This window comes from Schistocerca nitens, chromosome 5 (genome assembly GCF_023898315.1).
Source record: "Schistocerca nitens isolate TAMUIC-IGC-003100 chromosome 5, iqSchNite1.1, whole genome shotgun sequence".
NCBI classification, from domain to species: domain Eukaryota; kingdom Metazoa; phylum Arthropoda; class Insecta; order Orthoptera; family Acrididae; genus Schistocerca; species Schistocerca nitens.
The window spans coordinates 625,885,787-625,901,768 of record NC_064618.1 but is presented as its reverse complement, the minus strand read 5'-3'; the positions used below and the strand labels follow the sequence as shown (position 1 = coordinate 625,901,768).

Here is a 15,982-nt window from a genome sequence, read left to right as displayed (position 1 = left end):
CTCCCTCTCCTGTGGCCTCTAATCTGTCTTTCTGATGTGCTTGTATGTTCAATGACTCACTAAATATCTCAGAGCTTTCCACTTTAGGCTGAAGCCAGTTCTTGCTTCTGAGAATAATTTGAGTATGAGAACTTTCCCAGAGGGCCGCAAATTAGGGAACTATGTTATGAATACCTTGACAATTACTTATAATATTGTGACAGTCGAAGTGTCTTTACTCTGAACGCAGTCTGACATCCTTTGCTGCGTATTGATTGGAGAGTGTTCATCAGAGTACCTCAAACTACCACATAGCCTAAAAAACCCTCATGTGCACTCTACTGGTACTCTGCTACCCGAGTAACTGCTTCTTTCGTGTAATGCACCCCTGACCCCTAAAGGGGAGTCCTACAAACTCCAGCTGATAATACAGACCAGCCAAGACTGTCACAGAGTTGACAAATCCTTTGGTTGAGACCGTCTACTCAGCTCCAAACAAAAGGACCCCGATGAACTCTGGGAACAATGCTGCAAACTGCGAGAGCTGCTTGCATCTCATGAGTGAGGCCACTAGTCTTAAGCACTCCCACCAGCCGCCTATATGAACCGAGGATGCCTTCAGAAACCATGTGACAGGTGCCAACTTGAGCCACAACTTGTAGATGACTGCACCCTGCATGCTCAATAGTTGCAGACAAGGCCACCTCCACATCTCATCTTAAATTCCTTTAATTACATAAAGAAAACTGGGAAGCCTTTAATATCAGGCATGAAAACCACTTTACAATGTTCTAAAATTGTCAGTTATCCAAAACATGACAGCTTTCCTGTAGCAGGAATAAGTACGTTTAATATGTTGCCTCCTGAAGCTGAGTTCTCACTACTGGAAAAGTTTAGACCAAAATTCAGGATACGATTTAAAACATTTACCTCTGTTATCAGTTAATAATTTTTTTAGACTGATGTCAGAGAGCGGACCTGTGGAACAGCTAGAGAATGCACCTAAATCTGATAAAGTTAGTTAATTATGTTCCATGGATCATTTAGCACGATGTATCAGAATGATTGTAAATTAATTTGTACATATGGTTACATTCTGAACATTTCTAAGGTTTTTTTCCTTAATTTTCTCTCTCTCTCTCTCTCTTTCTCTCTCTCTATTTTACAAAAAGAAGAAAGATGGAGGGCTGTGAGTTAGTAATTCCTACCCACCATCTTCTACACATTACAGTAACAGAAATTCTTTTACAGAATAGGAGTTGTGAAGGGCAATCTTTCGCAGTTTGTTATCATTTTTATTTTGTTGTCTGTTAGACATTTTACATCACTGGGTAAGTCATCAAAAATTCTTGTTGCAGAATTGTAAGTCATCAAAAAGTTTTGTTGTAGCATTGTGCACCATCTTTTGTGCTTTAGACAACTTTAATGTGGAGTAATGAATGCCATTTTTCCTTCTGGTATTTTTATTATGTACCTCATTATTCCTTTTGAACTGTAATGGATTATTTACAACATACTTCATGAGGGAATACATACAGTTTGAAGCAGTAGTCAGAATGTCGGACTCTTTAAACATATGTTTACAAGATGATCGTGGGTGAGCACCACATATTACTCTTACAGCACGTTTTTGTGCAGTGGAGACTTTCTTTCCTAAAGATGAGTTACCCCAAAATATTACTCCACATGGCATTATTGAATGAAAACATGAAAAAACGTCAACTCACTGATATGTCTCTCCCCAAGATTTGCAATCTAAGTGCAAATGTGGCTAAACTAAGTTGTTTTAGGAGTTCTAAAAGATTTTCATCAATATGGATCCTTAAGATTTTGAAGTTTACATCCTATTTATTATTTTGTCACCTTGCGTTACACTTATTATTGATGTTCCTTCTCTAGATTGTCGCACATATGACAAAATGGTAGATATGAAATAGACGACAGAGGCATAGAGAAACAATTAAAATCGCTCAAAAGAGGAAAGGCCGCTGGACCTGATGGGATACCAGTTCGATTTTACACAGAGTATGCGAAGGAACTTGCCCCCCTTCTTGCAGCGGTGTACCGTAGGTCTCTAGAAGAGCGTAGCGTTCAAAACAATTGGAAAAGGGCACAGGTCATCCCCGTTTTCAAAAATGGACGTCGAACAGATGTGCAGAACTATAGACCTATATCTCTAACGTCGATCAGTTGTAGAATTTTGGAACACGTATTATGTTCGAGATAATGACTTTTCTGGAGACTAGAAATCTACTCTGTAGGAATCAGCATGGGTTTCGAAAAAGACGATCGTGTGAAACCCAGCTCACGCTATTCGCCCACAAGACTCAGAGGGCCATAGACACGGGTTCCCAGGTAGATGCCATGTTTCTTGACTTCTGCAAGGCGTTCGATACAGTTCCCCACAGTCGTTTAATGAACAAAGTAAGAGCATATGGACTATCAGACCAATTGTGTGATTGGATTGAAGAGTTCCTAGATAGCAGAATGCAGCATGTCATTCTCAATGGATAGAAGTCATCCGAAGTAAGGGTGATTTCAGGTGTGCCGCAGGGGAGTGTCGTAGGACCGTTGCTATTCACAATAAACATAAATGACCTTGTGTATGACTTCGGAAGTTCACTGAGGCTTTTTGCGGATGATGCTGTGGTATATCGAGAGGTTGTAACAATGGAAAATTGTACTGAAATGCAAGAGGATCTGGAGCGAATTGACGCATGGTGCAGGGAACGGCAATTGAATCTCAATGTAGACAAGTGTAATGTGCTGCGAATACATAGAAAGAAAGATCCCTTATCATTTAGCTACAATATAGCAGGTCAGCAACTGGAAGCAGTTAATTCCATAAATTACCTGGGAGTACGCATTAGGAGTGATTTAAAATGGAATGATCATATGAAGTTGATCGTCGGTAAAGCAGATGCCAGACTGAGATTCATTGGAAGAATCATAGGGAAATGCAATCCGAAAACAAAGGAAGTAGGTTACAGTACACTTGTTCACCCATTGCTTGAATGCTGCTCAGCGGTGTGGGATCCGTGCCAGATGGGGTTGATAGAAGAGATAGAGAAGATCCAACGGAGAGCAGCGCACTTCATTACAGGGTCATTTAGTAATCGCGAAAGCGTTACGGAGATGATAGATAAAGTCCAGTGGAAGACTCTGCAGGAGAGACGCTCAGTAGCTCGGTACGGGCTTTTGTTGAAGTTTCGAGAACATACCTTCACTGAGGAGTCAAGCAGTATATTGCTCCCTCCTATGTATATCTCGCGAAGAGACCATGAGGATAAAATCAGAGAGATTAGAGCCCACACAGAGGCATACTGACAATCCTTCTTTCCACAAACAATATGCCACACACCGTCAGGTGGTTTGTGGAGTATGGATGTAGATGTAGATGTAGTACCTCTAGATGTGCAGAACTGATTATGCTGCATCTTTTTAATATTGAAGACGAGACCACTCACAGAAAAGCAGTCAATGATACTTTTAATAACTTTGTTTACCATTTCTTCTGTTTCTGTACATATGTTTGGATTGAATACGATACCAGTGTCATCTGCTAAAAGAACTAATTGTGATTGTTATACAGGGTGGTCCAATGATAGTGACTGAGCCAAATATCTCATGAAATAAGCAGCAAACGAAAAAACTACAAAGAACGAAACTTGTCTAGCTTGAAGGGGGAAACCACATGGCAATATGGTTGGCCCGATAGATGGCGCTGCCATAGGTCAAATGGATATCAACCACATTTTTTTAAAAATAGGAACCCCATTTTTTATTACATATTCTTGTAGTACGTAAAGAAATATGAATATTTTAGTTGGACCACTTTTTTCGCTTTGTGATAGATGGCACTGTAATAGTCACAAACAAATAGCTCAGAATTTTAGACAAACAGTTGGTAACAGATAGGTTTTTTAAATTAAAATATAGAACATAGGTACGTTTGAACATTTTATTTAGGTTGTTCCAATGTGATACATGTACCTTTGTGAACTTATCATTTCTGAGAAGGCATGCTGTTATAGCATGATTACCTGTAAATACCACATTAATGCAATAAATGCTCAAATTGATGCCCATTAACCTCAATGCATTTGGCAATACGTGTAACGACATTCCTCTCAACAGCGAGTAGTTCCCCTTCCGTAATGTTCGCACATGCATTGACAATGCGCTGACGCATGTTGTCAGGCATTGGCGGTGGATCACGATAGCAAATATCCTTCAACTTTCCCCACAGAAAGAAATCCGGGGACATCAGATCCGGTGAACGTGCGGGCCATGGTACGGTGCTTCGACGACCAATCCACCTGTCATGAAATATGCTATTCAATACCACTTCAACTACACGCGAGCTATGTGCTGGACATCCATCATGTTGGAAGTACATTGTGATTCTGTCATGCCATGAAAGATCTAGTAGTAACATCAGTAGAGCATTACATAGGAAATCAGCATACATTGCACCATTTAGATTGCCATCGATAAAATGGGGGCCAATTACCCTTCCTCCCATAATGCCGCACCATACATTAACCCGCCAAGGTCACTGATGTTCCACTTGTCGCAGCCATCATGGATTTTCCATTGCCCAATAGTGCATATTATGCCGCTATATGTTACGGCTGTTGGTGAATGACGCCGCTAAATACAACGCTTGCAAAAAATCTGTCATTTTCTCATAATTTCTTGGGTTGTTTTGGGGAAGGAGACCAGACAGCGTGGTCATCGGTCTCATCGGATTAGGGAAGGACGGGGAAGGAAGTTGGCCATGCCCTTTGAAAAGAACCATCCCGGCATTTGCCTGGAGCGATTTAGGGAAATCACGGAAAACCTAAATCAGGATGACCGGACGCGGGATTGAACCGTCGTCCTCCCGAATGCGAGTCCAGTGTCTAACCACTGCGCCATCTCGCTCGGTTCTCATAATTTCTCTTGTGCCCAGTGGAAGAACTGTACATGACATTCAAAGTCATCGCCATGCAATTGCTCGTGCATAGAAATATGGGACGGGTGCAATCGATGTTGATGTAGCATTCTCAATAGCGACGTTTATGAGATTCCCGATTTTCGCGCAGTTTGTCTGCAACTGATGTGCGGATTAGCCGCAACAGCAGCTAAAACACGTACTCGGGCATCATCATTTGTTGCAGGTCGTGGTTGACATTTCACATGTGGTTGAACACTTCCTGTTTTCTTAAATAACGTAACTATCTGGCTAACGGTCTGCACACTTGGATGATGTCGTCCAGGATACCGAGCAGCATACATAGCACATGCTATGATCACAATAGCCATACATCAATGCGATATCGACGTTTTCCGCAGTTGGTAAACGGTCCATTTTAACACGGGTAATGTATCACGAAGCAAATACCGTCTGCACTGGCGGAATGTTACGTGATACCACGTACTTATACATTTGTGACTATTACAGCGCCATCTATCACAAAGCGAAAAAAGTGGTGCAACTACAACATTCATATTACTTTACGTATTACACGAATATGTAATATAAAATGGGGGTTCCTATTTTAAAAAATGCAGTTGATATCCGTCTGACCTATGGCAGCGCCATCTAGCGCGCCAACTATAGCGCCATCTGATTTCCCCCTTCAAGGTAGACGAGTTTCGTTCTTTGTAGTTTTTTCGTTTGATGCTTATTTTGTGAGATATTTGGCCCGGTCACTATCAATGGACCACCCTGTATACTAGATAGAAGACTATTTACATATATAAGGAACAGTAGCGGTCCTATGGCTGAACCTTGAGGAATTCCGTATGTTGTTCCTCCCTGGTCAGAATTATGTCCCTGGACTGTCTTGCTTGAATTACTATGTACAAGAGCGTTCTTTTGGTTAGATATGACATTATCCATTGGTTGCCTGCACCATAAATACCACAAAATGTTAATTTATCTAGGAGAATACTGTGATTCACACAGTCAAATGCCTTAGAGGGGTCACAGAAAATACTAACCGGCACTATTTTATTATTTAATGCTCATAAAACCTGGTGAGTAAACGTGTAAATGGCAGTCTTAGTAGAGCAACCCCTCTGAAACCCAAAATGTGATTTGCTAAGGATGCTATTGTTGCTCTAAGGTGAGATACTACTCTAGAATACATCATCATCTCAAAAATTTTGGAGAATGACAGCAGTGAAATAGGTCAGAAGTTACTGACGTCTCCCTTATCACTTTTTTTAAAGAGGACTTTGAAAATGGCATATTTCAGTCTCTCTGGAAAAATGCCTTGAGTTAGTGATGCATTACATGTTTCAGAAAGAACTAGGCTTATTACATGGGAAAAAAATTTTAACACTCGATTGAAAATATCATCAAAACCAGATGAGCTTTTATTATTGAGAGAATGTGTAATTGGTAATACATTCACGTGATTGGATTTTATGAAAGTTACATTTTCAACATGCTGCTCTTATTTTTCTCTTTAACTGTTTGTCCCTATGCTTTCTACTATACTTGAGAATTGATTATTAAATACATTTGCTACCTGTGATTCATCATTTATACCCCTTCCATTCATTTCAATAGTGATGTCTTGTTCTGTGGCTGGTTGTCCTGGCATTTCACTACATTTCATATAGCCTTAAGTTTGTTGTCAGAAGTACTGATTTCTGACCGTATACAAATGTTCTTTGTTTTAATAGCCTCTCTAACTAATTTTTAATTGTTTTTGTAGTGTGCAACTACTGCAGGATTCCTACTTCTCCTTGCCAAAAGTTACATTTTCCTTTTCCTTTCACGAGATACTTTAATCTCTCTATTGATCCATTATTTTTTTTACATGGCTGTTTTAGTGCCCTTTCTGATTAGCTTATGTGGAAAGCTGTTTTCAATTATATGAATTTATCATAGAATAGATTTAATTTTATGTTTGCATTTGCTTATTACAAATTACATCCCATGTCATCTCCTGTAAACTATAAACACATTTGCCCTGGAGTCGTTACTTATCCTAGCTGATTTCCACTGAGAAGTATCCATACTGTAACGCATATGTTGTTTATCCTAGCTAACTGTGCATCATGGTCAGAGAGAGCATTTTAATTGCTTGATCTGCAACAATATTATGAAAAGGACAGTTGCTACTCACCATATAGCAGAGATGCTGAGTCGCAGATAGGCATAACGAAAAGACTTTCGGAAAATGAGCTTTACTTTCGAAGAAGGCCTTGTTTGCCAAAAGCTCACTTACCAACAGTCTTTTTGTTGTATCTATCTGCGACTCAGCTTCTCCTCTATATGGTGAGTAGCAAATATCCTTTTCATAATATTTTTATATGCCATTCTGGATTTTCCATTGTTTAACTGCTTTCTGTGTGTGATAGACAGCACAATTAGGAATACAGATTCCTCATAAATAATTCGAAATTTCCCAGTGTGGATCTATATACAGCTGCAATTAAAAGTGAACTTTTTTCAGCTTTAATTCACAAGCACACACTTCTGTGTGCTGATCACTACAAAATCTACCTATCTCAATGTTTTTGAACATGTGTTCTTTCTTAATGTACGTAGCAACTCCTCCTTTTCCTATGTTATTTCTGCATGGGGTAGGCTGAAATGGTGTAATCTTTTACATGGAACTTATGTAACATGCTCACACAGGCACATGATTATTTTTTTCAGACCTCTAAATTTTCCAGACAAGAAGCCCTTCTACCTTACTACTCAGTCCTGTAATATTTGATGAAATAAGCTAACCTTAATTTTCTGTGTGTTATGAACCATTTTGTGGGGCTCTTCTGTCATTTTCACTTCTTTGAAAACAGGGTTCCTGTATCCTGATTCTAACCTAAAAAAGATGCCTCTCAGACACGAGTAAGCTCAAGGACCTTGATATGTGTGATGGTAGCCCCCCCCCCCCCCCCCCCCGTATATTATCTGCAAGAAGCTCAGCCAACCAGTTGTAGGGAATGTCTAGTATAGTCTCATCTCCCAATTGTAGCAAGTGGCACAGCAGTCATACGAGATTTCATTTCACTCAGCAACAGCCTGCTCCACTCAGTGTTCACACGGTTCACAGCCGCGTTTAACCAAGGATGGTCACGGCACTGCAGGACCTCCACAAAACTCACATTTGTTTTTATAGCTGGTAGTCCCATTTCTACTGTCCTTTGCCACATTATTCCCTGCTCCACCAGCTGTAATAACCTGATCCTCTTTGCCAAAATCTTGGCGCAAATTCTCTACATCCTCTGTCACCTGGCTAAGGCTAGCACTCGGCTTCACAGTAATTGTGACCTGATACACTCTCACTAATTTGTTGGTTGGATGGTTTGTGGGATGGGAGGGACCAGACTACAAGGGCCACCGGTCCCCACTAATTTGTCCCATATCATATGGCCTATACCCCTCCCATGAGTGCTACCTTGCAGCAAGGCTCTTCTCTTCCTACTCTCTTTCGGTAGTGAGCTACAATGAGTTTATTTGCTAGAAGTCTTCTGTACACTACTGTGACCTACTGCTGGGTTACACTCTTCCCCTCCTACATCAGTTAACAAGTCAAATTTATTTGTTATTGTTTGCTCAAATATAGATGAAGTTAAAGAGCTGTTCTCCTTTTGCCCACTGCTTGTTACCTTTACTCAATCTCACAGATCTTTTACTCCCTTTAACCTATCTAGTTCAAATTTCACATTATCTAATTCAGCCTGAAGGGTACAAATCTTTGTTTCCTGCTCAGTGATTCTGTTGTCTTGTTTGCAAAGCCTACAGTTCCATGGGAGAGCCTCACTGAGTTCCCCAATATAGTCACTCCAGTTGTTATATTATGACTAATTTTATTATTATTAATTTAAGATGCTATCACTTTTGACTAAGTAAACTACTAAATGCCTATGTCTCATAATTATTTAGCAAAACACTCATCTTACAAGTTTTATTAATATTTTAATATATTTCTACTTTATTTCTAATTTACTTAATCTACTTTATTCCTAATTGTATGAATTCTTGAAGTGTAAAATTGACATAATTTGTCTTCCCATGTCTGGTGAATGACTAAGATTTGGTAATAAAGGCAGTAAAACATCTACTTCATCAAAAATTCTGTGTTTATAAAACTCAGTTTATGAAATTTAAGCAAATACAGTGTACTCACAGGACTCATGTAGTAAGGTGTGCCAACAAACGTCTGACTACAGCTACTGTCACTATTTAGAATACGTGCCAACCCAAAATCACCAAGTTTTGCATTGTTATCTGAATCTAAGAAGACATTTGCTGGTTTCACATCTCTATGCAACAATGTTCCAGATGGAAGCTGGGAGTGGCATGCTTGAAGTGCACGTGCTATCTGATAGAGAACACGCCATATAAATCCTTCATCTAGTGATAAATTCCTCCTGAAATCAAATATAAAATAATTAGCTTCTATAAATCTGGTGCAGCAACATACCTTGGGAATCAAGGCGACTTAAATTAAGGGACATAAAAAAAATATTGCATATTAATTTGTCAAACAGTGTTGCAAAAGAAACAAAATTTAAATGGTAATCTCTGCACAGTTTCATATTAAAGCAAATTGGATAACTCACTTTATACATTTTGTTATAAGTACAGAGAGGTCACCTCCTGGGCACCATTCCATTATTATATATAAAGTAGCTGAAGTTTTATCAATTATGCGATCATGGTACTCGACAATGTTCGGATGATGTAGGCCGCTCATTAAATTCACCTCGGAGACAAGGCGCTGAGAACACACACGGATTTATCTATGTATGTCTTCTGTAACAAATGAGTCTTTAAACACGAGGATGTAGACATTTAGTTGTGGCCACAGGCTGCAAAGTTTAACAAATCATTTCAGTATCATAGGAAAAACAAGTCACAAAAACAGAGCAAACAGTAAAAGTGTTTATACAAGTCCTTGTAACTGTTACTTGCAGAAAAATGCCAAATGAAACAGATATTTTTGTTATCTACAACATTTTCAGCATTTCTTGAACACTATGGAGTTTTTGGATACTTTAGCTCAGTTGCACTAGTATAGTTTTAAAAGCAGATGTGGTTCACAATAAAGCTACTTACGTGTGGCTTCTTTCTCCTAAAGCCATTACAAAGTCTTTCAAACATAAACCATGCCAGAAAAGTTTAAGTGCTGCTTGAAATCATAATTTTTTTATACACAGCAAAAGTTACAGCTACCAGTACTTTAAACAATGTGGTAAGCTACTCAGAAAAAAAGCTCTACCATAGCTCATGCAACGAAAGCTCAGAATGGTAACCACTATGTGGGAAGCACAATTAGGCTCAACACACTTTCAGTTTATTTACGAGAACAATTCATTTACACTACAAGGGTAATAAATAAAAAGAGAATTGAGATTTTAAAGAATAATTTGTCAAATAGAGTGGAACATTGTGCACAACACTCCTGGTGTAAATAAAAAATAAAATATGTTGTGTATCATAGTCATAGGCTACTTTGAGAACTGTTTTCCTAAGAAATTAACCAATGTACCAGTAAGTAAGATAACATGCATGTAGACCCTATGTTATAATGGAATCAAAATACTGTGCATAACTAAGAGAGCATAACTTAATCATAGCTAACACTTGGTTCAAGAATCATGACAGAATGTTGTATACATGGAAGGAAGAACCCTGGAGATACTAAAAGATATCAGACAGTTTATATATTGGTAAGACAGAGATTTAGGAATCGGGTTTTAAATTGCAAGACATTTCCAGGGGCAGATGTGGACTCTGACCACAATCTATTGGTTATGAACTGTAGATTAAAACTGAAGAAACTGCAAAAAGGTGGGAATTTGAGGAGATGGGACCTGGATAAGCTGACTAAACCAGATGTTGCACAGAGTTTCAGGGAGAGCATAAGGGAACAATTGACAGGAATGGGGGGGAAAGAAACACAGTAGAAGAAGAATGGGTAGCTTTGAGGGATGAAATAGTGAAAGCAGTAGAGGATCAAATAGGTAAAAAGACGAGGGCTAGTAGAAACCCTTGGGTAAAAGAAGAAATATTGAATTTAACTGATGAAAGGAGAAAATATAAAAATAGAGTAAATGAAGCAGGCAAAAAGGAATACAAACGTCTCAAAAATGAAATCGACAGGAAGAGCAAAATGGCTAAGCAGGGATGGCTAGACAACAAATGTAAGGATGTAGAGGCTTATCTCACTAGGGGTAAGATAGATACTGCCTACAGGAATATTAAAGAGACCTTTGGAGAAAGGAGAACCACTTGCATGAATATCAAGAGCTTTGATGGAAACCCAGTTCTAAGCAAAGAAGGGAAAGCAGAAAGGTGGAAGGAGTATATAGAGGATCTATACAAGTGTGATGTACTTGAGGACAATATTATGGAAATGGAAGAGGATGTAGATGAAGATGAAATGGGAGATATGATACTGCGTGAAGTGTTTGACAGAGCACTGAAAGACCTAAGTCAAAACAAGGCCCCGGGAGTAGACAACATTCCATTAGAACTACTGACAGCTTTGGGAGAGCCAGTCCTGACAAAACTCTACCATCTGGTCAGCAAGATGTAAGAGACAGGCGAAATACCCTCAGACTTCAAGAAGAATATAATAATGCCAATCCCAAAAAAAGCAGGTGTTGACAGATGTGAAAATTACTGAACTATCAGTTTAATAAGTCACAGCTGCAAAATACTAACGCGAATTCTTTACAGACGAATGGAAAACATGATAGAAGCCGACCTCGGGGAAGATCAGTTTGGATTCCGTAGAAATGTTGGAACACGTGAGGCAATACTGACCCTATGACTTATCTTAGAAGAAAGATTAAGGAAAGGCAAACCTAAGTTTCTTGCATTTGTAGACATGGAGAAAGCTTTTGACAATGTTGATTGGAATACTCTCTTTCAAATTCTGAAGGTGGCAGGGGTAAAATACAGGGAGCGAAAGGCTATTTACAATTTGTACAGAAACCAGATGGCAGTTATAAGAGTCGACAGACACAAAAGGGAATCAGTGGTTGGGAAGGTAGTGAGACAGTCTCTCCCTGATGTTATTCAATCTGTATATTGAGCAAGCAGTGAAGGAAACAAAAGAAAAATTCGGAGTAGGTATTAAAATCCATGGAGAAGAAATAAAAACTTTGAGGTTCGCCGATGACATTTAATTCTGTCAGAGACAGCAAAGGACTTGGAAGAGAAGTTGAACGGAATGGACAGTGTCCTGAAAGGAGGGTATAAGATGAACATCAACAAAAGCAAAACAAAGATAATGGAATGTAGTCGAATTAAGTCGGGTGATGCTGTGGGAATTAGATTAGGAAATGAGACACTTAAAGTAGTAAAGGAGTTTTTCTATGTGGGGAGCAAAATAACTGATGATGGTCGAAATAGAGAGGATATAAAACGTAGACTGGCAATGGCAAGGAAAGCGTTTCTGAAGAAGAAAAATTTGTTAACATCGAGTATAGATTTAAATGTCAGGAAGTCGTTTCTGAAAGTATTTGTATGGAGTGTAGCCATGTATGGAAGTGAAACGTGCACGATAAATAGTTTAGACAAGAAGAGAATAGAAGCTTTCGGAATGTGGTGCTACAGAAGAATGCTGAAGATTAGATGGGTAGATCACATAACTAATGAGGAAGTATTGAATAGGATTGGGGAGAAGAGAAGTTTGCGGCACAACTTGACTAGAAGAAGGGACCGGTTGGTAGGACATGTTCTGAGGCATCAAGGGATTACCAATTTAGTATTGGAGGGCAGCGTGGAGGGTAAAAATCGTAGAGGGAGACCAAGAGATGAATACACTAAGCAGATTCAGAAGGATGTAGGCTGCAGTAGGTACTGGGAGATGAAGAAGCTTGCACAGGATAGAGTAGCATGGAGAGATGCATCAAACCAGTCTCAGGACTGAAGACCACAACAACAACAACAAAAACAACAACTAAGAGAAGACTACTTGGCATCAAGGACAGGGTTAAATCACATTACAAACTATACTGTAAATTCTAAGCAAAGTCATCAGAACATCAAACATGTTCCAGCTATGTTTGCAGCACACAATTACTGCTGCAGGCAATTTAAAAACGAAGAAACTACAAAGGGTAGCTTTAAGAGACGAAATAGTAAGAGCAGCAGCAGAGGATCAAATAGGTAAAAAGACAAGACTTAGCAGAAATCCTTGGATATCACAGGAGATATTAAATTTAATGAACCAGAGCAGAAAATATAAAAATGTGACAAATGAAGTATGCGGAAGGGAACACAAACATCTCAAAAATGAGACAGACAGGAAGTGCAAAATGGCTATGAAGGAATGGCTAGAGGGCAAATATAAGGATATAGTAGTATATGCACTAGAGGAAAGATAGATACTGCCTACAGGAAAATTAAAAAGAGACCTTTGAAGAAATGAGAACAGCTGTATGAATATCAAGAGCTCTGATGGAAAACCAGTCGTAAGCAAAGAAGGGAAAGCTGAAGGTGGAAAGAGCATATAGAAGGCTTGTATTAGGGAGATGAATTTGAATGAAATGTTATAGAAATGGAAGATGACACAGATGAAGATGAGATGGGAGATATGATAACAGAAGAAGAATTAGACAGAGCATTGAAAGGCCTAAATCAAAACGGGGCCTCGGGATTAGACAGCATTCCATCAGAACTACTGATAGCTTTGGGAGAGCCAACCATGACAAAACTCTCCTGATTGGTCTGCAAGATGCATGAGACAAGCAAAATACCCTCAGACTTCAAGAAGAATGTAATTTTGAATTCCAAAGAAAGCAGGTGCTGACAAGTGTCAAAATTACCAAACTACCAGTTTAATCAGTCATGGTTGCAAAATGTTAACATGACTTCTTTACAGAAGAATGGTAAAACTAGTAGAAGCTGACCTCATGGAAGATCAGTTTGGATACCAGAGAAATGAAAGAACATTTGAGGCAATACCGACCTCATGTCTTATATTAGAAGATAGGTTTAAGAATGGCAAACCAATGTTTACAGCATTTGCAGACTTAGAGAAAGTAGAATTACATAAAGTTTCTGACAATGTTGACTGCAATACTCTCTTTGAAATTCTGATGGTAACAGGGGTAAAATACAAGGGCAAAAGGCTATTTACAATTTCTACAGAAACCAGACAGTATTTTTAAGAGTCGAGGGGCATGAAAGGGAAGCAATGGTTAAGAATGGAGTGAGACAGGATTGTAGCCTATACCCGAAATTAAATCTGTACACTGAGTAAGCAGTAAAGAAAACAAAAGAAAAATTTGATTGGGAGGGCAAATTAAAGTTCAGGAAGAAGAAATAAAAATTTTGAGGTTTGCCAGTAACATTGTAATTCTGTTAGGACAGCAAAGTATTTGGAAGAGAAGTTGAACGGAATGGACACTGCCTTAAAAGGAGGTTATAAGATGAACATCAACAAAAGCAAAACAGGGATAATGGAATGTAGTCGAATTAAATCAGGTGATGCTGAGGGAATTAGATTAGGAAACGAAAAACAAAAAAGTAGCAGATGAGTTTTGCTATTTGGGCAGCAAAATGGCCAATGAAGGCCAAAGTAGAAAGGATATAAAATGGAGACTGGCAATGGAAAGAAAAGCATTTCTGAAGAAGAGAAATTTGTTGACATCAGATACAGATTTAAGTGTTAGGAAGTCGTTTCTGAAGGTATTTTCTGGAGTGTAGCCATGTATGGAAGTGAAACATGGATGGTAAACAGTTTAGACAAGAAGGGAATAGAAGGTTATGAAATGTGGTGCAACAGAAGAACGCTGAAGATTAGATGGGTAGATGACATAGCTAATGAGGAGTATTGAATACAATTGGGGAGGAAAGAAATTTGTAGCACAGCCTAACTAGAAGAAGGGATCAGTTGGTAGGACTCATTCTGAGACATCAATCAATCACCAATTTAGTGCTGGAGGGAAGTATGGGGATAAAAATCATAGAGGGTGACCGTAAGATGAATACAGTTAGCAGATTCAGAGGGATGTAGGTTGCAGTAGTTGTCTGGAGATGAAGAGGCTTACACAGGATAGAGCAGCATGGAGAGCTGTATCAAATGAGACTGAAGACCATGACCACAACAACAACAGTTCTTTCTACACATTTCCATTCACAGATGAGTTAGAAAAGCATTTTCTGGAGAAGTTCAAGTAGCAGAGATAGTATTTATAGAATACTGAAGTGTGTTATTAGACTTGTATCTGATGATAATTCTAGTACATTCTGTAGAGCCCTCAAAAAACTGGGTATCTTGACAACTGCTTCACAGTATACATATTGATTAATGTCCATTGTTGTTGTTGTTGTTGTTGTTGTTGTTGTGGTCATCAGTCCTGAGACTGGTTTGATGCATCTCTCCATGCTACTCTATCCTGTGCGAGCTTCTTCATCTCCCAGTACCTACTGCAGCCTACATCCTTCTGAATCTGCTTAGTGTATTCATCTCTTGGTCTCCCTCTAGGATTTTTACCCTCCACACTGCCCTCCAGTACTAAATTGGTGATCCATTGATGCCTCAGAACATGTCCTACCAACCGATCCCATCTTCTGGTCAAGTTGTGCCACAAACTCCTCTTCTCCCCAATTCTATTCAATACCTCCTCATTAGTTATGTGATCTACCCATCTAATCTTCAGCATTATTCTGTAGCACCACATTTCGAAAGCTTCTACTCTCTTCTTGTCTAAACTATTTATCGTGTACGTTTCACTTCCATACATGGCTACACTCCATACAAATACTTTCAGAAACGACTTCCTGACATTTAAATCTATACTCGATGTTAACAAATTTTTCTTCTTCAGAAACGCTTTCCTTGCCATTGCCAGTCTACGTTTTATATCCTCTCTATTTCGACCATCATCAGTTATTTTGCTCCCCACATAGCAAAACTCCTTTACTACTTTAAGTGTCTCATTTCCTAATCTAATTCCCTCAGCATCACCCGACTGTCCATTCCGATCAACTGTTCTTCCAAGTGCTTTCCTATCTCTGACAGAATTACAATGTCAT

At 39.0% G+C, this 15,982-nt stretch overlaps 1 protein-coding gene across 8 annotated transcripts in view; it reads right to left on the bottom strand.

Annotated features, from left to right (window-relative positions):
• The window catches only part of LOC126259533 (serine/threonine-protein kinase Nek2-like), a 73,960-nt gene that overhangs the window by 39,142 nt on the left and 18,836 nt on the right, over nt 1-15,982 (bottom strand). For 3 of the 8 annotated variants that reach the window (XM_049956402.1, XM_049956404.1, XM_049956407.1), the window contains exons 2-3: nt 9,550-9,742; nt 9,114-9,357 (exon numbers count right to left, since the gene is read on the bottom strand). In XM_049956402.1, coding sequence (XP_049812359.1) covers nt 9,114-9,357; nt 9,550-9,683 — 378 coding nt within the window. In that variant the 5' untranslated portion in view covers nt 9,684-9,742. Of the gene's footprint in view, nt 1-9,113; nt 9,358-9,549; nt 9,743-10,045; nt 10,292-15,982 lie in introns of those variants that run through there. The other 5 variants (XM_049956400.1, XM_049956401.1, XM_049956406.1 and 2 more) reach the window with 4 other exon arrangements.